Source organism: Chlorocebus sabaeus, chromosome 23 (assembly GCF_047675955.1).
Source record: "Chlorocebus sabaeus isolate Y175 chromosome 23, mChlSab1.0.hap1, whole genome shotgun sequence".
NCBI classification, from domain to species: Eukaryota; Metazoa; Chordata; class Mammalia; order Primates; family Cercopithecidae; genus Chlorocebus; species Chlorocebus sabaeus.
Window position 1 is genome coordinate 81,182,499 of NC_132926.1, and position 26,333 is coordinate 81,208,831.

Genomic DNA, 26,333 nt, shown 5'->3' on the forward strand with positions numbered 1-26,333 from the left:
ATCTGGGGTGCACATTTGGATTAAATAGATACAGTTGTTACCTCACTTGGATAATTAAATCATTACTAGGAAATTACAGTACAGTATGATAAGTGCAAGATGAGTGAGGAGTGGATGCTCTTGGAGAATCCCTTCTAGCAAAACTGAGTTAGGGGACTAATTAAAAGAAAAAGACCTGCTGATGAAATTGATATGTTTCAGGCAGAGAAAATTACATGTGCAAAACCAGATGCTTTTTTGTTGTGTAATATTAGTTAACACGCATGTAACACTGTGTGCCAATCATTATTGCAAGTGATTTTCACACTATGTAAACAGCCCTTTTAACATAGGTTTGTTATTACTCCTATTTTCCCCTTAAGAAAACTGAGGAATAAATTAGTTAAATAACTTGCCCAAGTTAACATAACCAGTAAAATTCAAGGCTGGGATCCAAGTAGCTTGGTTCCATCATCTGTACGTTTCCTGCTTCCTCTCAATTCCATACTGCTTTGTACAATAAAAATGCACAAAAAAAATTTGATTTATTATGCTAGGTATTCATTTTACAGCCGAATCAATTGCGTAAAATAATTTTAGAGACCAACTTACAATCGTTGAAATAATACAAAAACCCTGTGTGTCATCAATCATGAATTTGAACTCAGCAAGAAGGTTAGGAATTTACTTCACTTTAACGAAGATTTATTGTCTTCCTCTACATGCAGAACTCTGTGCTAGTTACCAGGCATGTAAAGATCAGTTAGTTTAATCTCTGCCCTCAAAGAGTTCACAATGTTTCCTGCAAAATAACATGTTAACCAATAAGAATTTATAAAACTTATGCCAAATGCAACCTACATGTGATATGAGGGTACAGAGTTTGCCTGATTCACCTTTGAATTTATAACACAATATCTATTACTTGACTAAAGACAGAATGAATGAATGAATGAACACAACAACATGCTGTAAAGGGAAGAATTACTTTTCTCGGGGTCAATCATGAGATACTTCATTAAAAGGAGGCATTTAGGGCCTGTAAGAGTGGATTGGATTTTCTCAATGGAAGGTGGTACAGTAGTAAAGTAGATGAAACTTGACACATAGAGGGGAAGAGGAGCAAAAGCAATAGAATAGACAAGTTAGAGCCCAGTAAGAACAACGAGAGAATGTCCTGAAGAGTTGGGTTGGCGTAAGTTTCTAGATAGTCTCGAATGATGTAACAGGAGCCTATAAGAACATTTTAGAGGTTAACTTGTTACACTTTGTGCAAACTAATGATGATCTAAGGCAGATTAATGAAAACAAGAAGATAAAGAAAGAGATATAGGTGGAAGTTAGCTAGGGTTGTATTAAGATTATGTTTTTAGAATGCTGCAATACATTTTAGTGCAGTAACCTACATTAACTGAAAAAGGGAGAGTCATACTTTGAAAATAAGAACAATCTCCTTCATTTCATTTATGGGCATAGCAAATTTCTCTTCTTATCATTGCAGTTTCTGTGGTCCAAAGCATGTTTGAAAATGAAACATCTGTGATACTGAAATATCTTCAATAAAAAAACATCTGTGATACAAAAATATCTTCAATTTTTTTTTAGAAATTGAGAAGGCTTCCCTCAGGCATATGTCCCAGATATACAGTATCACATCTTAGTTATAATTGCAAGCACTGTGGTGCCCCAATAGAACCTCCAAAAGAAAAACTAACCCATATGAATTTAACTAAAATAAATATAAATAATTAAATAAAACCTAAAGCATGAACTGATTTGTATCAAAGCTCCTGCTTTAACTGTCAATGAGCGGAGCACACTTAATCCATCCAAATATGAACTTTTTGTTACTGATATTTAGTATCTATGTAGAGAAAGATTAAAAATAGCATTTAAACTAAACTAGATTCTCTTTAGAATTCATAGGTAAGTTCCTTCCTTCTAAATATTTCCTAGAACCAATATTTTAAATAAAGTTATAGTTCTAGATTCTGGGAATATACTCAAGTATTTTTGACTTGCATACAATATGTAGATTCCCATCATTTCTCAATTCCTGTGTCACCTTTCCAGCCCCTCTCCCCATAACGCAAACCAACTGTGGAAAAGTTAGTTCAAGAGTTAGATAAGGAAAATTTAAAAAATAAATATTTTTGTTTTGAGCCCTCTGACCCTCAGAGATAATCAGACCAACTCATATAGGGGCATTTTAGCTCTATGCATTGGGCCTGATGGACAACATTTCAGTGGAGCAGAGACAGTGGAGAATGAAAGAAAAATTAATATCATGAAACAGGATGGAGATGAGAAAGTACTCTGAAGAAGAGTTGTGTCTCTGCATGAAAGAAAAACAATGGTCGTCATAATAATTCCATTTATTGAACATTTATTTTATCATTGAATCATCAGAAGTAGGTTTTATAAGTCTTTTTTTAAATGAAAAGAACTGTGCCTCCAAAAGAATTTTAAAAGATCTTGTTAAGAATCCAGATGGGAAGTTTTAGAATTGATAAATGTTTTATGTCTCAAGGTATAATTTTAGAATTTTTTATAGTTACATTTTGGAGATTATCTTGCTGTGGCACCTGCAAGGCATTTTATACAGTCCTTTTGTGGTCCGGTAAACGGGACCCTGGGCCTTAGTTACGGGATAGAGACTGTCAGTCATCCCAGGGTAAGGACTATGTTTTTTCTTGTCTGGGCTTGTTCACGAGTCAAGTACCTGGAGAACAGTAGTTCCTCAAAATTAAGTGGTCAATGGAGAACAGAACCAATAATGAAAAAAGAAATAATTCCAAAAGTTAATTTAGGTAAATAAATATAATTATATAATGTAACTAATTACCTCTTGCAAACCAGTTATTTCAATTTCAATTAATATTTTTGAAGAGAGTTGTCACTGGACATTTATTATAAGTCCTATACGTAGGTGTAATAGGATTTATTTTGAGAAGCTATAGGTCTAATTTTAAGAATGCACTGGTTATACTGTGCTTTACCAATTCTAAGTAAACATAATAAAACATAATATTTATATCTGAAGTCATATGCCAGTATAGTTACATAAATAGATATGATTACTGAATCTCCTATAGAAATTATTTGCTTGTATCCTTTAAAAATTAAGTTGAGTTGTACTTGCACACGTTTCTTGTGTATTTGTACATTTATGCACACACATACATGCACACACATAGACAAATATAATGCAACCATTCGAAAGAATATCTTTAAGTTATGCAATAATCAGTTGTCGTACCATTCTTGATGATGTGTCCTTGACTGCTTGCCTGAACTCATAAAGTTATTACGATATATTACCACCCAGAAATATTATAAGACATAAAATAAGTCTGTCGAGGGTTTATAGAGGTATTTTGAATTCAGAAGAATAAAATATTTGATGTATACGGATATTTGCTGCATATGGCAGTTTCTAACTTAGAAATGGATTGGGCTTTAAAAATTTGAAATCCAAATAGGAAACTATTGACTGTTTTATTCAACAATAAATACTACAGGACTAATTATGTGCTAGGCATTACTTAAAGCACTTTACAAATTTAACTTTATTTGGTCTCCATAACAGCTCTATAAGGTAAATATTATTTCCATTTTATTGACTATGAAATAAAGCACAATGAAGTCAAATAACTTACACAAGCTCACATAGTAAGTGGTAGCACTGGGCTTTGAAACTCATCAGTCTGGTTCCAGAGTCTGCACCTATAATTATTGCACAGAATGTCTTGTAAGTATTCCCTTTCACTTACTTGTCCCTTGTAACAGGTCTTCAACAGTTTTATAAGCGATTCCTAAAGTCTTAGAGTGAGCCACGTAAGTATTTTATCTTCAGTGTGGCCCATTTGTGATCAATGATTGCAAAAATAACATGACTATACTCTTAAAAATGAAACATAAATAATACATAAAGACTTCTTATCTCTTTATGTTGTTTAATTGTGCTTTGGAAAGATCCTTTCTCCTTACAGAAGAATATGTTGCTAGGTAGAAACGTTGTAGTAATTCTAAAGGATCTGAACATGTTCGAGGATTTCAGAGATTATACACAACAAGTAATTTATTATGTCTACTTTCTCTTTAATTTATGACTTTCCTTTCCCCATTATAGATATATCACTGTCAATATCCTATTTTTTCAACCTTTACTTTATTACTCTAAAACAGAATTCAGACAAAGGAAAAAAGTTCAAGTAAATGAAAAGATTTATCAAAGCATTTAGATAATAGTTGGGAAGAGTGAAGGGAAAAAACAGATCAAAGAATATATAGGTGCTTGTGTTTGAAAAAGGGTTGAATTTAAATTTCTAATCCATGAGAGACCAAAAGACAAAGAATCTTTAGTGATCAAACCAATAGATAATTATTTTGAAGGGAGAGAGAGTGCTGGGGAAGACTGCATGGCTCACACAGTTCTGTAGGGGCTCACGGGGTACTGTTCACTGGGATTCTCTTGGCAATTAGCCCAAGAGAGCAGAGCATGCCAGTGAGGTGAGAGCAAGCGTGAATACACACTGATGCTCCTATGCGCAGGATATTCATAGCTTATAGGTAATTGCCTGCGTCAGAATTCATAGTTATTTCATAGTGAGTCATTTGACAAGGTTTTGTTCTTTTCCTGGCTGTAGTAATTAAGCTAATGAAAATTCTTCTCAGTCTCAGACCTGCTAAGAAAATTTCCCAGGAATGTGGGCCATTGAAGAAAACAGAACTCTTCCCTTGTTTAATTAAGGAATAGTAGTTTACCTCTTTTGACTTGAACCAATGCTTGTTCAAGACTAAAGATTTTCCACATCCCACACAATCTTCTGATCCTCTTCTAGAATTCTAAGGCCTTTCTAACTAAATTTTCTAGAGGCGAAGTGCAGGTTTAGGCAAGGGAAGTAGCCCTAGAGATGTCTATGGGGTCCCACGAGTGAGGAATCTAGGGCAAAATCAACTTTTGGCCTGAGAGGAGACTTTTAGCAAAGACGTGATTAGAAATCTTAAATCCAACCTATGTTTCCATCTAACGGAAAAGCTTTTGATCCATAATGAGCCACTTGCAGGGATTTTCAAAGAGGTATTGCTTTTTGAGGTCTCAGAGAAGGAAAAGCGGAGCTTGGAGCCTGCAAAAAGCACATTGACCGTAAGGAATACTGGAAAGTTGCTTTCTCAGGCTGCTGTGAGTGAACGTTTTGGAAAGCTCTTGACTGGCACAAAAGAGGAACTCTGAAAGGCTGACAGAAATGTTCCTCATTTCAGCACGTATCAATTTATTGCTCATCAGCTCATTAGGGTTTTACACGGTGGTTGGTTTATGTGGGCCCCAGTGTGTAATGAACCCAAGAAGTGAAAACTCCCCCAGAACCCCAGGCTCTCCCAGGACAGGTAATTTACTTTTCCAGTGAATGGTAGTGGACTCATGTTTTGTAGTTGCAATCACAGGTTTGCTCTGATTAGTGAGATGTCCCAGAACTGTAAATTAGAGTGTTTTATTTTTGCTTCAGTACATACATTCTGTATATGCATAGATAAATGGATACAGAGATAGATTTCAGTTTGAAATTTGAATTACCTAACCAGTATTTATCAACAGTGTACAGTACTGATGTTGCACATGGCATCAGGGCAAAGTCCGACAAGAAAACATAGGAAATCCGTGATCTTAAAATGCACTTTGCCCTGTTCTTGTAGAGCTGCAGATTGTTGCTGTGAATGTCAATGCTCTTTAGGGAGGAACTAGCGTGACAAAGGTAAATCCTGGATTTCTTTGAGTTGCCTATGGCCACACGTGCTGCTTGTCTCTGAAGTCAGGGAGGGCCTGATTAAATACAGGGCCCACCCACTGTGAGAAAACACTCTGCCATCCCAGCTGCCATTCAGAATGTGAAATCCAGGATATGACCTGTCAAGATGAGCCACTTCAGCATATTGTGGCAATGCAGCTGTCACTGAGATACATAAGTCTCCAGAGAAAAGCATTCAAACTGTTTCCATGGTGGAATGAATACAAATGCATAGCAGCTCTAGTCGTATTTGAATGTGAGTTTTATCAGCAGGATGGTCCATAGTAAATACGCAGATGTATGCAAGTGACCCCAGTACCTCTTCTCATCTCTGATTGCTGAGCCTTTTCTGAAGTCATAATTCTCTTAGTTTATATCTGAGAGGGGCAGGGAACATTTGTAAGCCATACAGAGTTAAGATATACAGTTGTTGTTCCTTTTCCTCAATGAAGACAAAATTGTTATAGATTATCCAAGCTACTTCAATGACTCATCTGAAAAAGAGATGCTTTTACAACATAGATTTAAGTTATTTTATATTTATTTATTGATATTGAACTTATTCTCTTCAACATTCTGTCAAATGTATAGTGCTAGCAACACATTTATAATATCACTTCAAAACTTCTAACTTGTACCATTAGTATCAGGAGAAGCCCAGTAAATATAATTAGTTACTTTATAAGTATTTTTCTAATAAGGAACTAACGTATATCACCCCACAGGTGTGCCCAAATAGGTGGTAATAAAAACTTGGAGAGGAAATTTCCTTCCTATGGGATGTGTGTGTGTGTGTGTGTACATATATATATATATATCTGAATAGCAGACTGAATATATATATTTACATATGTGTTATATATGTTTACAGATATGATTTGATGTATTAATGTATTATATATAATTGTTTGTATAAATATAACATACAACACCTAACTTAGATGTTATATAACTATTTTGAATAGGACACTCATATGGATATTTACTTTATTTATTATAATTAAATGATATATTACCTAATGATACCCTGTAACAATTTGTTTCACTTGTTTTTTTCAGAAACTCTTGATTTTAATAATTCATTAATTTAACAAGTATATTCAAACTTGTTATGTGAAAATGTTAAGTATATAAGATTTCTAGTTTGTTTACATATAAATTTAGAACTTGCATATCCCAAAATACCCGAAAGCCATAACTGGACTACAGGATAAACTTCAGACCTTCACATTTGTCACTTCTTCACTGCACTGTGTGTTTTTTTTTTTGGCCCCAAGTACCTATCATATTCCCCAGATGGCTTAGCCATCATCACTGGCAGATTATGAATAATGTTTTACATCGAACAGATGTAAGCAATTTGTAATTTTTCCCCTTTCTGAACCAGCTTTGTTTTGATGAATCAAGTGGAAATTGAAACTTAAGTAGAACTTCTGTTTGAAAAGGAGCAATGTTTTCCCACATTGGCATATGTAGTCAGCTCTTAAATATAGACAAGAAACAACGAATAGGGGAACTGGCCAGGGTGTGTGGCAAGAAAAACTAGAAGATCATTACTTAGCATTGCTACATAGTTACAATTTCTTTATTCTATAGAACCACATCATTAAAAAAAAAAAAATTAAGTTGTTCCAAACCAACCAAAAGTTCATCAGGTTGCCTGTGTTTCTATCCAGTAAGAATATTCTTCAAAAGAACAGGAATTCTGGAAATACAGTAAGTGCTGGTGAAATGTTAAAAGAGAAAGAAATGAGCTATGCCCTTGACAAGGATGTGTTTGCTCTGCTGAATTTTATTTTATGTCATTATATAAATTATAGCTATATTTTTTGACCCTAATATAAGCAAGTCAAATTAAGCATTACTGGCAATTCAGTGTTAGGTTAAGCTCTCTACAGGCTACAAATTAGGTGAATAATCTCTCTACAAGCTACAGGTTAGGTAAATAATGACAAAAATATCTACCTAAGACAGACCTTAATTATATGGCTAGAAAAGGTACATTTATTTATGCATTGATATCCTATTCATAAATAATATATATTTTCCTTACAATAGCCAGTGGCGAGACCTAAAATGCCACTTAATGTCCAGAGTTCAGTCATGGTCCTGCGCTTTCAGAGCCTGTTTCTGACCTGATAATTCTTGCAGTAGAAAGAACGATCATACTGAGTATCCTTCGCTTTCTTTAAAGTCTATGAGAACAATCTGATTGGCAGTTTGTCTGGAATAAATCTGAATTATTGAATATTTGCAAATTTGAAAACTTCATATGTTACAGACAGAATTTGATGACAAAAATGGGAACTATCCAAGACAGACACTAATGCACTTCTTATTTCTGTGTTCATTACTTAATTTCAACATCACTGATATAGAAAGCTTAATGTTAATATATAAAATATAATTCAGTAGAATCATAGACCATCCTCAAAGTTTCTTTAACCCTTGCCTCCAAAATAAATAAATAAATAAATAAACATGAAATCTCATGTCTATCTTTAGTAATATTTGGAATTGCAAAATAAATTAAATAATATGATTTGAACCCAATCAAAACAACTGTATTTATTATACTTCTACTTATATCCCACTCTAGGAATCTGTATGTTTCTCTGACAGTGAATAATCACTGGTTCTAATAATCTGATAAAATCTCTTATTTTTATTGCTTTTCTTAGAGACAGAGTCTCATACTGTCACCCAAGCTGGAGTGCAGTGGCATGATAATAACTCACTGTAACCCCAATTTCCTGGGCCCAAGTTATCCTCCCACCTCTACCTCTCTAATAACTAAGACTTCAGATGTATGCCACTACTGCTGGTAACGTTTTTTTTTGTAAAGACAGGGTCTTTCTATGTTGCCCAGGCTGGTCTCACACCTTTGGCCTCCAGGACCCTCCCACTTCGACCTTCCAAAGTGATGTGATTGCAGGCATGAGCCACTGCGCCTGGCCTGAAGATCTTATTTACTAAGTCTTTTGTGTAGGCAGCCGTTGGAGGAACTCATTAGATGTATTTTCTTATTTGGTTAAGGAACTGAATGGGATGTCTTACCTTGCCCCTCACCCTTTTTTTTTCCTTTTTAGATACTGTTATTTAAAATTCCTTAGATATATAACAGAGTTCCTTAGTTCCTGAGTTTGCTTTGATACACAGTTGTTAGACCAAAAATAAAAAGCCTTTTTTTTTTTTTTTTCATGTCTGTTCAAAATGTAGGATCCTCTGGATATCCCTTAAAGAGTTCCCATAAATTTTATGGATTTGTAGCCTTCTTCCAAAGAATGAATTAAGATAGCAACTGAGATATCTCAGTTTTCTTTTTGTTAAGTAACCCCACTAGAGATTCAATGTGAAGTTTCTTAATATTTTAAAACTAATCTTTCCTCAATATTTTAATGCAGTTTATACTCTAGTACTCTATACATTCTTTATGAACGTGTATATACCCTAGATTCTTCTCTTGCCTTCTGCACTCTATATGTATTACATGCATTCTAGAAGTTTATACATGAAATTTGAGTCGTTATACAAAACAATATCATGTGAATGTACTAAAAGAGAAACAGATGGTCAAGAACACTGTACACTTCTTCGTAAACCAACTCCCACAGATTGCGTTTCTTCAGATTTTTTGCCCAAGTAGACCCAATCATCAATCAAACAAGTGATTTGAGAGGCTTTATTATGGAAATATTCCTCTTGAACAATAACAACAAAAAAAAGCCATTTCAATCACATTTTCATTGTAAAGAAAGTTATATTTAACTCTCTTTAAGTTTATTGTTATAGAGTCTCAGTTAATTATCTCTATCAACTTATATTCTTATTCAAAGTGTCGGTAAAAAAACTTTGTGACTCTCATTCTTGAATTTCTATTATACCAGTGTAACAGAAAGAAAACAAATTGTATGGGATAAATGTTTGTCTTAGGCAGTGCCTCTAAATTTAAATGAATTTCGTGATTGCTATATTGAGTTGAATTGCATAGTCCACATTCTAGATAGATACCACATGATCATTTTTCACTGCTTTCTAAAATTTATCAAATCCAAAAAAGTAACTATTAAAGTGTTTTGTTTCTTCATTTGTTTTGTTTTGTTTTACCGGATAATTTTCAAGTCCTGGTTGTATAATTCAGGCACTAATTCGTTAAATTATTTAAACAAAAATAAGAGTTAAATGAAACTGAACTTACATTTGTTAGTTGAGTGTTATATGAGCATGTATTACTGGAAAGAGACCCCATCTAGACCCCAAGAGAGGGTTCTTGGATCTCACATAAGAAAGATTCATGGCATGTCCGTAAAGTGAAAGCAAGTTTATTAAGAAAGTAAAGCAATATAAGAATGGCTGCTTCATAGGCAGAGCTGGTTGCCCTTTTTTAATTTTGTTTCTTGATTATATGCTAAATAAGGGGTGGATTATTCATATCTTCCCTTTTTAGACCATATAGGGTAACTTCCTGACATTGTCACGGCATTTGTAAACTGCCATGGCCCTTGTGGGAGTGTAGCAGTGAGAATGACCAGAGGTCACTTTCATCACCATCCTGGTTTTGGTGTTTTGTTTTGTTTTGTTTTCTCGCTCTTTTCGCCCCAGGCTGGAGTGCAGTGGTGCCATCTCGGCTCATTACAAGCTCCTCCTCCCGGGTTCACGCCATTCTCCCGCCTCAGCCTCCCCAGTAGCTGGGACTACAGGTGCCCGCCACCACGTCCAGCTAATGTTTTGTATTTTTAATAGAGACAGGGTTTCACATGTTAGCCAGGATAATACGCCCGCTTCGGCCTCCCAAAGTGCTGGGATTACAGGTTTTGGTGGGTTTTACCTGGTTTCTTTACTGCAAACTGTTTTATCAGCAAGGTTTTTATGATCTGTGTCTTGTGTTGACTTTCTGTCTCATCCTGTGACTTAGAATGCCTAATTGTCTAGGAATGTAGCCCAGTAGGTCTCAGTCTTATTTCACCGAACTCCTATTCAAGATGGAGTTGCTCTGGTTCTAACACTTGTACATAGGTAATGTGACCTGACTTTGTTAATGTGATTGCTTTGACATAATATATTACATTTCATTTACATATTGATACGTAATTTACAGTGAACTATTATTTGTATGGTATCATTCAATTCTTTCAGCATTCCTAAAGGGAAGAGGTTCTTGCCCAAATTTAGAGATCAGGAATCTGAAACACAGACATGACAAGGACTAGCCAAGGCTTAGAGCTTACACTCTGACGGCTGACTCCAATCTAAGTCCTAGGATTTTTCACTGTACCGAAGTTGTTCAATAGGAACATTAACATTATTTTAGAAACTTTCTCTATATTAATATTCTTGATTTTGGCAATCATTTTATAAATGCAGTTTATAAACTAAGTGATTCTGCCTAAAATGTGTTGAAGGTATCACCGTTGACTCAAACATAGTAAAGGAAGGAAAATTAACAATGGTTTGAATAGATTGACATTTCACCAAATAGGGATTAACATGTGGAGGGGAAAAACAATCCAGGTATTTATTGATATCTAACAAATGAAGCATATTTCATAGCATCTTATAGCCCTTTAAAGTTTCAGGGCTAAAAGTTGAAAGTTTTTCTCTAATTTTGTGGAGCAGAATTAAAACAGTGGCTTTGTAATATAATTCAAAACCCAAAGCCTGCCACCTTGACATTGTCTTAACATTATTCCTTCATGGAGGTTTTCCTCAGCTGGGAAGTTCCCTTTCTTATATGCTCATGGAAAGCCCTTATTTGAGTGTTCAGTTTATGCCAGGGACAAGGCAATTGTCTAAATGGGCAGTTCCTACAGTATCTGCCCTTTATGGCAGGAATAAAAATAGAGAATAAAGATTTATATTTGACTAACCTCCCCAAATGCTATTAGTTTGATACTTGCTGAGAATATTTTTAGGAACCACTTCAAATTTGCTTATGGCTATCTTAATTCTATTCATTTGCTGGGATTTGAGAACTCTGATCTTTGACTGATGTTTAGTTAGTGTACGTTGATAGCTGTTACATTATTCAATGGAATATAGATCACATTTGTTGGTCCTTACTTTTCTTGAAATTGATTTTAGCACAACTATCTGAGAGGTTAATTTAACCTGACTTATTGATGTAAACTGAGCATATCCACTTGTAAACAGTCCAAATCAAGCTAAAATAAGATCATCAGATCATTAGAAGAGTTGTTTATATTTTGTTGTCATAGTAAAATTAACTTTTATTGGGAAACTAACCTCACATAAGCTGGGGAATATGGAAGTATATTCTCTAAGTACCTCCTTGGACTCCATGTTAATGTAAAGAAAAAATGTGCATGGATAAACACCTAGATCATTATCGTCTCCCCTATCTAACCTGTTTTTACTGAGCTTTAGGATTACCTACACAACTACCACTCCTTGTATTTTAATGTTTTTTTTTTTTCTTGTAGGATTATATGTCCTGTGATTAATTATTGCACTGTTTCCTTTCAATCTTAGTAAGAAAAATGTACAGTTTCCATGGTTTTTGATTTTCAAACAGTAACCTGATCTCATAAGAGCACTTAAATGTTAACCTAATTTAACTCCTTCATCATGCTTCAGAAAACCATCCCTTTTCTATTTTTCTAGTATTTCACTTTTTGTACGTCACCACTTCTTCATTCTGGAAGTTTAGGTTATGAGTTTCAGTTTTTTCTCAGAAGGATTTAAAGTGAAGGTCATTGAAATAGTAATGGATTTAAAGAAAAGGCCATTAACATCTGTGGTTTGACATCTGTTTCATATTTTACTCTACCTCCAATTTGCCAGCTCAAGATTTTAGGCATTATCTTTGACAACTCCCCAAATATATTTTACTAATGCAGTTATAATCCATCTATTATATGATGTTTATTTTTAAAATTCTTCTTCACCAAAATCTAGCCCACATATGATTAGTTGAATCATATATGTAGTTTGGGAGACATATATTTTAATTCCATTCAACAATCTGACATGGTAAATAAAGTCTAGAATCTTCTCTATGGTTATTTTTGTTTAATTTTTCTCAATTTTCAGCAAGATTCCATTTTCCTGTGACTTAATTCTCTTACATTAGCTTTAGCTTTTAAATTGTAATGGGTCATTTTATAACTTTCAGATAATCAAACATTATCAAAACATCATGTTTTATAAAATGAATACAATTTTATATGTCAATTAAAATGAATAAATAAATTTGAAAGAAACATTACTTATGAATTTGTTAGGAGAAAAGATTATATGACCCTTAATTACGAGTATTACAGGAAAGTGGAAATTATATTGTAAGTTTTTCAGTAGGGATGATCTAATCAAATAGCTCCATGATGCGGTTGAAGAGAAATGCCGCATGTTATGTCAGATAAAGTATGGGTAGTTAGTATCTGCCAGCAAGATGTAAAGGCTAGACTTCTGCTATAGTTGAATGAGCTCTCTTGTTCCTTATTGTGAATTTCATACTGCTTTTGATCATATAGAAGTGAAAGTTTTAGATACAGTGAAACCATATTAAGATCCTCATTTTGTTGGTGAGTAAACTGAGTCCAAACATGTTTAAATGGTTTGCTCAAGATCACATCATTAACAAAGGTACATCAAAGCCGGGCTTCAGTTTTTCCAATATTTTCAAACTATTGAATATTGTAACTCAGGGATTAGCAAGTCATGAGAATGCTGTTTTATTAACACTACAATTCTCTAAAATACCAGCAAGAATAAATTAAATAAGCATGCACTAAGTACCAACTGTGTTTCCAGTATTGTGTTGAATATGAGTTTAAAATAAAAACATCATTTATCTCTTCTGTTTCTATTTTTATTAGATAAAGGTAAACATTTATATTAATAGGTAATGAAGCTATCTTTACAAAGATAGCTTCCTTACTCCACTTTCTCTCTTAATAAATGGTTTACTCTATTTTCTTTCTTCACAAATGGAATAAACAACTAATACCTGGAAATGTTTCTAAGTAATTTTTTAAATTGAATTTTGTTGGTTAAAACTCATGAAGCTGCAGGTCAGAAGGAATATTTTCTCTCTCTTCTGCAGTCTGCAGCATGCTGGAGCTTGCTTGTACTGGCTTGTAAGATCTCATTGCACCATCTCTTCCCAATTTAGTGTTCACTGATGTCAGGTTGGTAGCTTGAAATCAGCCATGATGGTAATATTTACACCACAGAAACTGACAAATGCTATATATCATTGAACTGTCTCCCGACACCCAGTGTCTGCTTTAAACATTCACCAAAATACCAATGTACAGCTTGTTGGCTGAGCAAAACTGGATAAGCTATTTTACTTATTGAGCCACAATTGCATCCTCTATGAAGTAGGGATGATAATATATTCTATTGCATATATTGTAACATTTTATGAGGATCATGTGAAAGTGGTTTGAAACTATATGGAGTAAAATTACTACTATCACAATAATGGGAGTTGTGTATTCATTAAATATGAGACAGTTGGCTGAACCAACATAATATAGGTAGATCTAGAATTTCTTAACATTGTATCTATACTTGATGTGACAATGTGCATAGACAGATAAAAAGAAGAGGGGTGAAATTCAGAGCTAAGGGCAAAGCCTTGTTTCTCTGATAGATGTCAGATAACATACATTGGTACTGAATAGAATTTAGTGATCATTGAGCATAAAGTAGTATCCCCATTCCTTTCCTCATGCCATGAGTCGTTTATGCCTCTGATGAGTTAAACTTATAAAGTGTGATAAAGTATTCTCTGTATGTATACTGTGAAGAGCTTCTGTAGAAAATATTTTCCACTTTCTCTTTCTCAGCTACTTGACACAGAGCTCTGAATACAAAGGGCACGTAGAAAAAAAATATTAACAATTGACCTCTTAAAGCTACAGACTTCTGCTTTCATTTTAATGATACTTCAAAATACCTTCAGAAGCATCATAAAACTCTGCAAGGAAATTCTTACCCTTTGGTACAATGTCGTTGCCTTTGTCATTTGCAATGTGGTTAAGTAAAATATATCGTGAAAGTACAAAATCGTCTTCTGACTTCAAGCACTTTTGAGAGTGTACATGGGAAAAGTGGGTCCTTTATACTAGTCCTCTTTTATTTACCTTTGAAAAAATATTTCCAAAAAGCTTCATACATAGAAAAAAATCACTATTGATACTGGCCTGTTAATCACCATAACACCATACAGATCATTATTTACTTTTTCCACCAATTAACTCCGTGTTGGAAATGATCCTAAGAACTTGCTATTCCAAGCTGAATGCTCTTAAGTAGCTAAAGAAAACAATTTTTTAAAGTTAAAATTAAAATAGTTATAGCCAGGTATATGTGAGCTTAAATTTTGGTCCTGTCATCTACACCTGATTATTTAGCCTTTCTCTCCCATCACCACCAAACCTCAGTGTCCTCATATATGACATAACATCTACTCACAGGTTTTTGGCAAGGATTAAATGAAAAAGGACCATATATAGAGCTCTTTACACTGTTTCTGGCCCATTATATACTCTCAATAAATTATTCTTATTGCTGCCTCTTAATAATTGCTTATCTTGTTACCCCAGGTTTACTCTTAGCTTGCCAAATCATGTTAAATATGTCTGTCTGTCCCTTTATTTACACACATTAGAACAAGATCTAAGATCTATCACTTATTGTCTGTCTGGCATACTATAAGGATTACTTCATGGCAGAGTGAATTATTTTCAGCAAGTTCAGTGCTGGAAGTTCTACTTTTATTTAAAGAATTTACTATCAACCCTGCTTTATCTGACAGCACAAGCCATTTCATAATCTTAAAAGGTATCAGGAACTGTGCCAAAATAATTTCAAAACAAAATTAACTTGCTTGTGCTTTACTGCAGACTAGAATACAATGAAAGGACTATTTTAACAGTAGGGAAGAAAACAGCAGATATTCCATTTCAATATGTCCAGGGATGACTGCTTTAAGTTCCATGTTATATAGTTGACACACATATACTCCTCATAAGAATGAATGGAAATATTGACACATGTGAATGATGGAATCTCAAAAAAACATACATTTATTTATTGTTCCATACATGATTTTTGATGGGAAAATTAATATCATCATAAATGGTCTCTGTTAGCTTTCTGGCGTGACTCTAGAGTTGAGAATGTGCAGATATGTTCTGCAAAGATTACTAATAGAAAGCCAATTATTTGGAGGGGCACGGTGGCTCATGCCTGTAATCCCAGCACTTTGGAATGCTGAGGCAGGCAGATCATGAGATCAGGAATTTGAGACCAGCCTGGCTAACATGATGAAACCCAGTCTCTACTAAAAATACAAAAAATAAAAATAAAAAAATAAAAAATAAATTAAAAAAAAAATTAGCTGGGTGTGGTAGTGGGTGTCTGTTATCCCAGCTACTTGGGAGACTAAGGCAGGAGAATCATTTGAACCCGAGAGGCGGAGATTGCAGTGAGCCAAGATCGCGCCATTGCACTCCAGCCTGGGTGACAGAGAGAGACTCTGTCTCAAAAAAACAAAACAAAACAAAAAGCCAATTATTTTATAATATCTCAAATTACTGTAGACTAGAAGAACCAAAAACCATTTTTTTAACCTGTGACATAGTCTTCCGGTGGAATCAAGCACAAATCTCAGTTATTGGAAGATAAATATGAGAGGAGAAATAGAAGAGCTCCTGAATTAAGAATATAAAGGTATATTTTGTTATACACTTCATCTCACATTCCAGATAGAAGAATTTCTGGGCTCATTAATGGAAACTTTGTTTATAATATAACATTAAATTACAACTGTTGGCACAGTGAAATTCCATCCTTGATATTCAAATTCTTCTAGAAATTATCACATTTGATTTTTTGAAGAAGACTAACATTTTAAGAGGGAAAAAACTATCATTATTAGGTTGGTATAAAATTAACTGCAGTTTTTACCATTACTTTCAATAGCAAAAACCACAATTACTTTTGCACCAATGTTATACTTCTAAAAATTTAGACTTCTTTATTTAAATATAAACACAAACTAATTTTCTTTGTCTGTCAATATACTGAATGTGAGCTCTCCTTAGTATCAATGTTGTTAATTATAGCATTGTTGTTCTAGAACTGTGGTTGCTTGAAATAATCAGGTATTTTGACTCATCAGGTGATTATTATCTGCTATTATTATGAGATACAATCTAAAATATTACTGGATTTAAAATCAGTAAGCATTTATTAGGTACCTTCTTTTCTCTGCAATGTACTACAACCTGAAGGAACGAGAGGGAACAAAATTGTGACGAGAAAGGAGACAAGGAATAAGAATGTTTCACACAATTTCATGGAGAGAGAAGATTTGAAACTACAATCGAATTTTATAGAGGAAACCCCAAAGCCATAAATTAAATGTTTGTTTCACAATTAAGGAAATATGTCCATTGAGGTTAAACGAGGTGACCACAATTGTCCAGCCAATAAGTAGTCACAGAAGTTTCCAAGAGAGAAGTGGGATTTGTGAGTGGGACTGAAGAATGATTGTTTTGGGATATGTTGAGAGCTAAGTAGTATCACTTATTAAATGTCAAGCTTTATATTCTTTTACCTTTACTGTCTCTTTTACAGCATCACCACATTTTATGTTAAATATTGTTAACTGGGCTCCAAGGAAGGGAAGCAGTTTTCTCAAGTACTTATAAACATATCACAGATTCAAAGCTGCATCTACTGACTATAAATATAGCCTTCTATAGCACACTGATTTGGTCAGTAGAAACATTACAAATTTTGAGTTTCTTTGATGTAAGAAATGGAACTACCATGTTGGAACAAGAGTATATAAGACACCTCACTTAGCCAAAACAGAGCTTTCATGCTCTGTTTTGTATGTGAGAGAGTAGTGAGATCTACAGAGGCTACAAAATTTATTAAAAAGTTATAAATGTTCTATGTACACATAAAGTCCAGAGTGAATGTTTCATACAACAGAAGAAAGTATAATCATAAAACAAAAGGGAAGGAAAGAAAGAAGAAAGGAGGGAAGGAAGGAAAGAAGTAAGAAAGGAAGAATGAAAGGAAATTAATAATATTAAAAATAAAGCCTCTCTGATGAAAAATAACTTGTATATGTCTATATATGAATGTAACATACATTAAGATCCAAATCAACCAGAGAAGCAAAAGAATGTCGCATATTATAGCAGTAATTATCTTTATGTGTATGGATTATAGGTAATATTTTTCTTACTCAGATTTTTTTTCCTTCAAATTTTCTATAAGGAGCTTACATTGATTCGGTAACACACAAAAAAATCAATTTACATAGAAAGAAATACATGTATGCAAACTAAATTATTGGTTGAATTTAAAATTTTGCTAAATTTTAAACTATAACATGTATATTTGGGATAAAAATTAGAACATGTTATACTGAAACAGTGTGACTATTCCATTATTTTATAATGTATTATTTTCAATTTATTATTTTTCCTAATGAGGATGAAACACAAGTTAATATTCTATCTCTTTTTGATAGACTCCATAAGAATTTGCAGTTTTCAAATATCAAATTGTATATAGGTGTATACATTCAGGTATAGATTTCAAAATTGTAGTCTGGGCTCTAGCTTTTAATGCTGATAATTATTATCTAACCAAATATGCTAACAGAATTTAAAAGAATATCTATTTTTGTTCTTTTCACATGTGGAATTTGTTACTGGTTTAATACTGAATTACTATAATTTAGATTGGCCTATATAATTTCAAACACAACATTAGGTTGATAATGAACACAAAATACAGTCTTATTGACTGTATTTGATCAGTTCTGTGTTTTTAAATTTTTAGAAAGTTATTACTTATTGCCTGACTTAAGGTATTTTTCAACTTTTCTGTTACATATTGATGTCATTTATTAAGGTGCATTTTTCTGTGATACTTTTTAGAAATCAATATGGTAAGTGGCATTTATTTTATGTTTTTTCTTCAAAAATGTCCTGAAATATTAATGGTATATTTTTCTTTGAAATTATTCAAAGTGTTGCAAATGAAATATCGCAAAGTTTATTTTTCTGTTAGCTGAATTAAAGCTAAATTAATTCAGTATTTTAACTGCATAGATTAATTTATCTAGAACAAGACCACAGAAAGGTTTTAAAGCCACTCTACCCATTATTTTCAAATTATTTTCAAATAAGATGCTTCGCAATCACAGTTTCATTTTCAAGACACTTCAGTGATATTCTATTTGTGGTATCTCATAAGATGTGCTGAATCAAAAAAGGTTGAGTGATTGCTCATCTCTGACACCATTTTAAAGAAAATAATTTTGCCTTCAGCATTTCTAACATTGTAGTTACTTATTTGTATTGCATGTAGAAATTGCTTTGGTATTTGTCAATGAGCAACCATAGTTACATGAACCTTGAGGAAATCTCTCCAGAATTAGGAAATGGAAAGCATTCATTGATAGTAAGAAGTTTGGAGTTTCATACAAGTAATATAGCAGCATTTTTCTCACTTTAGAAATAATTCACCATGAACCTCATACTATCAAATTATTCCTAATCATTGACTTTGCCTAATGGAAATACTCTTTTCTTTTTGACTGAATTTGAATTTGCTTGGCTTACTTTAAAATTTATAAATAGATAGATTTTTTTTTTTAACTAACCAACTGCATCATCTAACCTCTGTAACCATACACGTTCACAATGCTTTCACATAAGATCACATTCACAATACTTTCCAATAATCATTATTTCATGTTAAAATACACTTGTTTTCTCAGAGCCCAGTGAGCTTCAGGCCATATCATAGTTTCTTCAAAGTCTTCAAAGAAGTTTGACTATGCTCCTTGCATAGAATCACTCTCTATGGTTTCTTCATTATGTTAATAGTGTATAAGTTATGGTTTTGCTCATTAAGTTACTCTGAGTTATGAGAAAATTCCTAGATGTTCTTCTCTGAAAATTTCTTATAAAATCTTCTTTACTGATTATAGACGTTCTCAAAACAATTGTGATAATAAATGGTTCATAACACATTTCATACAGCTCAAAATATTTAGCCCACGGCCTTCAGTAAATGACAAAAATAGAATATGTGTAAGGCCATTCCTGATTCAGAGAAGTGAGAAAATGAAAGACAAAATACAAAATTATTATGGTGAGGTATATTTTCCCTGTTTTGGATGTTTCCCGTGAAGTTTGAAAGTATAAATTTATTTAAGGAAATGAAGTAACATATCACTTTAAGTTTTTTTCAGACTCAGTAATCTAGATATATTTTATCTCACCTGGAAAGTTTTATAAAAGTTTTAGAGAAAAAGAAAATAATATGTGAAATCTAAAGCAAGTTTATTAAATACAGCAACAAATGGGATCTAACGTATTTCCCTTACATCTGGATGGCAGAGTACATATCTCTCCAAATAGAAGACAATAGCAAAAACAAAATAATTTTTAAACTTATTAAGTTTTTGTGTTTATAATTGGACAACTTTGAAAGTAAGAGAAAAATCCACACTCAGCTGTTTTCAAAAAACATCATTGTCCTTAAGGAAATGAATATGCCAAGAAATATTGGAAATCTCCTTTCTTCCAGAGATGTGAGTTTGCGTGCTTTTCACACGAATGTTTGACAGCAATTATGGATTTAAACATTTTGAAGTACTTTATTGCCTGTAAAGTACTTATCAGCATTGATTAACAAAATGTTGAATTGTGTATGTGGAAAACTATCAATTATTCTACAACTTTTTTATTTATGAGTGGAACTAAAGCTTCTAATTTGCTGTAGTAAATTGTGACTTGGAAAATTAGAGCTGAGTAAATCAGTTGATATAACATAGATAAAGCATTTATTTCTTTGGAATTTTAATTGCAATATCATACATTTTGAAAATCTATAGGCATAGTTTCAAACTATTTTTTTCTAGGAAGATTATTTAATCTCTACCCAGTTAGCATGACTTCTGCAGTCATATTTAGTCCCTTTTGAGAAGATTTTACTCTGCATATTATATAAATGTTTGCTATTGATTCATTTCAAAGGTGAGGTTCTACAGTAATATTCACCTACATTCCAGGTCCCCTGGGTATTTATATGACCTCAAGAATAAGAAAGAAAATAAAGATTAAAGAAAAAATAAAATAAGAGCATCAAATTTTCTAAATGCTTAGAAATATTTCTTCAGTAATTCTTTAAAATATTATTCATAAAGATACTTTTTAAGTTTTCTGCATTGTATGCTTGCTATAGGATATGCTCTGTTTCTCTAAATTCTTCTTTTCTTGATTTTGTTTTGTGTTTTTCCAGTTACTGGCTGACCAACAAAGTTCCTATCAAAAGACCCAGCACAGGTCTCCTCATGTATACACTTGCCACAAGATTCTGTGATGAAATTCACCTGTATGGATTCTGGCCATTCCCTAAGGATTTAAATGGAAAAGCGGTCAAATATCATTATTATGATGACTTAAAATATAGGTACTTTTCCAATGCAAGCCCTCACAGAATGCCATTGGAATTCAAAACATTAAATGTGCTACATAATAGAGGAGCTCTAAAACTGACAACAGGGAAGTGTGTAAAGCAATAAAGCACATTTTGAAACAAACAATATGCACTTCTTTTCTGAAGATGCTTCCGGAGATTTGAAAATAGGATCCAAAACACGGCTGGGTTTCAGCATCCACCAATTAACTGAAAGGTGAATAAAGGACGTTCATGAGAAATCGACTACCAGCTGATGAAATACCTGCAAAGTGCTCTAAAAATTAAATATTTTGACTTCAAGGGTCCTAGTAAGTGCCACTTCCACTAAGAATACAGTTTGAATGTATAATCAGTAGTGTTTACAAGATCCAACAGTGCACTCATCATTAGTTAACAAAGCAAATATGTTTATCACTGTCAGGCTGCCCACAGCAATGCCAAGCACATTAGAAGAGGAACCCCAGGAACATAACTCAGACCTTGGGAAATTAAACCATCTTTGTCAGCAGAAACCAAGATGGAAGCAGTTTGAGCAATGAAATCCATAAGATTAAACAACTCAAGTAAATGCCTTCAGTCAGGACACTGAGTCTGATCATGAATTTTATGTTTTAATTTATGTTTTTGTTTGTCTTCTGGAATCTCTTCTGTTTTGGGTATTAGGGTGCTTAGAAATCCTTTCTGAGACACATATGAATGAGGAAAGAAACTTTAAGTAATTATTTTTAAAGTTCTTATACTTTTTAAAAGCTATCACACAAACTTTTTTTGTTTGTTTTTGTTTTTGTTTTTGTTTTTGTTTTGTTTTGTTTTGTTTTTTTTGAGATGGAGTCTTCCTCTGTCGCCCAGGCTGGAGTGCAGTGGTGTGATCTCAGCACACTGCAAGCTCCGCCTCCCAAGTTCACGCCTTTCTCCGGCCTCGGCTTCCTGAGTAGCTGGGACTACAGGCGCCTGCCACCACGCCCGGCTAATTTTTTGTATTTTTAGTAGAGATGAGGTTTCACTATGTTAGCCAGGATTGTCTCTAGATCTCCTGACCTCGTGATCTGCCCACCTCGGCTTTCCAAAGTGCTGGGATTACAGGCGTGAGTCACTGCACCTGGCCGACTTTCTAAAAAGTTTTATTTTGCACAACTCTAAACCTGCATATTATTTTCCAATGCTGTAGAAGGTACCAGCTAAAGTGAACCACTATGTAATATTAGGCCATTCTAAAGGAAAGATGTTCTATGTCATCAGAGATGGTAAAATAGGCAGAATAAAAAAAAAAAAGAAAAAAAAAGAAAAAAAGATCTTTGGTACCAAAGATTACGCTTGCATTTCTACACAGCAAACCATTTTTCTTTCATGAAAATAATATATTATTAACATGAATATATTATTTTGCTATTAATGTGAAAGTTGTCTCTAAATATTTTTAAATTTCCAAACTCATGCTTTATTTTCATTTGAAATGTTTTTCACACCTTTTGCATTACATAATAATTTTGTGGAAGCATTTTGCCCTTTAGAATAAATATTAGATTGATATAGCTGAAATGTGACGTCCAGTTCTTTGATATTCCCCTTGTTATTCAAATAGAAATATGGAAATGCTTCATATACTACTGTTAAATTTCTTAGTGCAGAAATAACATTATTAATAGAGTATTGTTTTCAAAACAGAGATGATTAATTTCCAGAAGTTTAACAATGAAATTGTGTGTCAATATTTTGCATTTAAAATGAATTTAATTGACCAATATTTTCTGTAGTTAAATTTAGTCACAATATCACATGTGTTCTTCAAGAAACACGTGAAATTATTAATAAAGTAATTTAAAATTTTTTAATGTATAACACAATTGACCGGTAGGCCAGTTTTCTGGTAACTTATGATAGTGGAGTGTTTCTTTAGAAAGCAGAAGCACTGCATTCTCACTTCTACTTTGATTTCTTATTTCTTGGGGAGGCAATTTGAGGAAAGAAGAAATGCACGGGGAATATATATGTTTTGTTTCTTAGGGAAAACAGTCTGAGAAATGAATAAAAAGCATGAAGTGTGTGTGTGTGTGTTACCATGGAAAAGGATATTCACAGTAGTACAGTTCTCAATATTTTTAATGAGATGCCATCTTTTAAAAATATAGTAAAACCTTGGGATATAGAATGTTACATCTTTTGAGAATGTATGTGTCTCTAAGTAAGTGAAATCTAATGCGTATAGGAGACTGATAGCTAAAAATGAATGGAACATTAATGTACTTTTATAATTAAACCTCTTATCTATTGGAAATTGTAAGAGAATAGATACATGTTTTGAATGTAAAGTTGAAAAGTCTGGTTTACTTAACAAATTGAAAGTGATTTATAAAATCTAAATTTGGACTACTTGCAAATGATAAGCTGTTCAAGTAGCCTTTAATTTAAATCCAACAGAAATCTAGAAGTCACAAGCAAATATCTTATAGGTAAAATCCATCTGGGCACTTAAAGTATGTCTTTAAAAAGCAGCAGCATGGTACTTTGCCATTTTTAGTATATTTTCTTCCTTTTTTCTTTCTTTCTTTCTTTTTTTTTTGGAAATGGAGTCTCACTCTGTCACACAGGCTGGAGTGCAGTGATGCCATCTCAGCTCACTGCAGCGTCCACCTCCCAGGTTCAAGTGATTCTCGTGCCTCAGCCTCCCGAGTAGCTGGGATTACAGGCGCCCATAACCACACTTGGCTAATTTTGTATAGTAGAGACGAAGTTTCACCATGTTGTCCAGGCTGGTCTTGAACTCCTGACTGCAAGTGATCCACCCACCTCAGCCTCCCAAAGTGCTGGGATTACAGGTGTGAGCCACCGCAGCCGGACCATTTTTAGTATATTTTCAATAAATACATTTAAACAATATTAAGGCCACAGCACACATATCTCAGCCATTAATTGTTCTGTGCATTGATGTTTATCTCACAGATGTATTGAGTAGTGCCTTTTTAGCTTTTTCACATTGCTTTGTTACTACTGTATCCTGTATCCTTTGTGTTCCCTAAATACATTGCCCACTTCCAAAAATGTTCAGCATGAAAAAAGGGCTTCAGTATCAACTGAGACTACTTTTGTTCATCTCAGGGAACTTTCAATAGTCAAGAATGAATTCAGTTAAAGGTATTTAGGGTTCAAAGAAGACAAACTGTACAAGCCCATTTCATTCCTTGTTATATACCTTTCCATCTGCCCTCCCACTTTCACTGTCTACTGTGGCCTTTTTATAGGAACAGAGCAAGATCAATGAAGGCTAATGGCAAGAATAAGAAAAAGAGTTGAGATTTAACCAATAGCAGAGCATAAAGGATCATAACAAAATCAAATTATAAAAGCATACTTGAAATAAGTGGAATTTTTTTATTTTGAAAATATCATATATTCACAATTTTAATATTTTAATTTATTTTTTACTATTTAACCCTGTACCTGGCAATGCTCAGGCAGCTGATTGTGAAATACTCCTGTCCTTTACAGACCATGGTTGTTATTGAGTTGTTGACATGAATAGACCATGGAAACATTTTCATCATTATTACTCAGCCTGTGCTGTAATTAATGTTAAGTTGCTGAAATAAAAAGTGAGCAAGTAATAGATTTTCTGGGCAAATCTAATGATTCAGCCCACAGGACTGATGAAACTACTGCGGAAGATTTTCTATCTGAAAGAAGGTGCTGGGCATTCAAATGTCTTCATGTATTGTATATCATATGAATTGTATATCAATGACTAATGGGAATTTCTACATATATGCTTACAAAAGCAATTTATTTAAGTAATGCTAGGGGTAGTGTACATACCAATTAGTTATTCAGCTACTATACAGAAAAAGGATGAACAAACTAATTTATTTCTAATTGAGTCAGTTAGACATAATGCATATAATGTGATACTTGGTTCATAAAAGAGTTGTTTTCATGTGGTTTTTGTAGGGAGTATATGTAATTGTGGAACAGGTATGGGAAGAGTTGTGTATAGTTAGTTGTTATCTCTACAAGTTTGAAAGTTTTCTTATCAAACATTATCAATATCCCAACGTTTTAAAAATTGAGTGAGGGTTATTATTTGTATTTGATGAAAGAAAATCCAAATAAAACCCCCCTAGAAATAGATATTTTATTATATATGTGCTATAGATATACCTATATAGTACAAATAGACATGTGTGATGCATATATACAATGTTATATATGTGTATATGTGTTTATACACACTGAGTCTGTAATATGTACACACTAGATTTGTTTTATGCTAACATCTTCAGGGTCTGCACTGTGAACTACCCTGGAGATAAGTAAGGCCACTTTAGAATAAAGAAGTTCTTTTGAGACTTCAGTTACTAACCTGCTTTAAGAGGTATCTACTTTATAACTGAATTCTATGTCGTTCATATGTAGAGTTACAGTAAGGGTCTAGTATGTCCACACCTTAAAAATAATAATAAAGAAGAAAAGTAAAGCCTTCAAGCTAGCGATGTATTCGAATTACAGTTTTCAGACTGTGGCTCTAGGCCTTGTGTTTTTCATTTAAGTAGCACCTTTTAATAAAAACCGTTTCTTTGTGTAGGCAAAAGCACAAGTGTTTCAAATGTAAATAGCAGGAAAAAAAAGAGTTTACAGAGATAGCATTGCTGCACACAATAATTGCTACTGAGTATTTCTTATAGAATTTGTGGAATTGAAAGATGAGGTTTATTCTGTCAAGTTCATTCTGTTCAACACTGTTTTCTTATTGTTTGTGTATAGCAACCGGGTGTTATTGTTTTATCATTTGTAAAATTGTAAAATAAATTAAATCCCTTTTTTTCACTGCTTTTCTTATCTCATATATCCAAGCCCTTGGTTATACTTTGTACGTTAATGTTAAGTGATCATTTTTAACAAGCTTTGGTTAGTGCTTTGATTCTCCACTCCCCTTAGCCCTAGTGGTTGGCAATTAGGCAAACCATTTATTTTTAAGTGTATACATGGGAATATGAGCAATGCCAAAAACTCCATGACTATTAGGAAATCCTTAACAATATTTTGTGTAGTACATTCTGTTTGTGGTTGAGGGAATAAAGTATTTCA

The 26,333-nt window shown here is 33.4% G+C and overlaps 1 protein-coding gene across 1 annotated transcript in view; it reads left to right on the forward strand.

The window, feature by feature from the left end:
- The window catches only part of ST8SIA4 (ST8 alpha-N-acetyl-neuraminide alpha-2,8-sialyltransferase 4), a 102,584-nt gene extending 76,512 nt beyond the window's left edge, over positions 1-26,072 (forward strand). Inside the window, exon 5 of the mRNA XM_008014047.3 lies at positions 21,075-26,072. Coding sequence (XP_008012238.1) covers positions 21,075-21,357 — 283 coding nt within the window. The 3' untranslated portion in view covers positions 21,358-26,072. The remainder of the gene's footprint in view (positions 1-21,074) is intronic.
- The last annotated feature ends 261 nt before the right edge of the window (positions 26,073-26,333 follow it).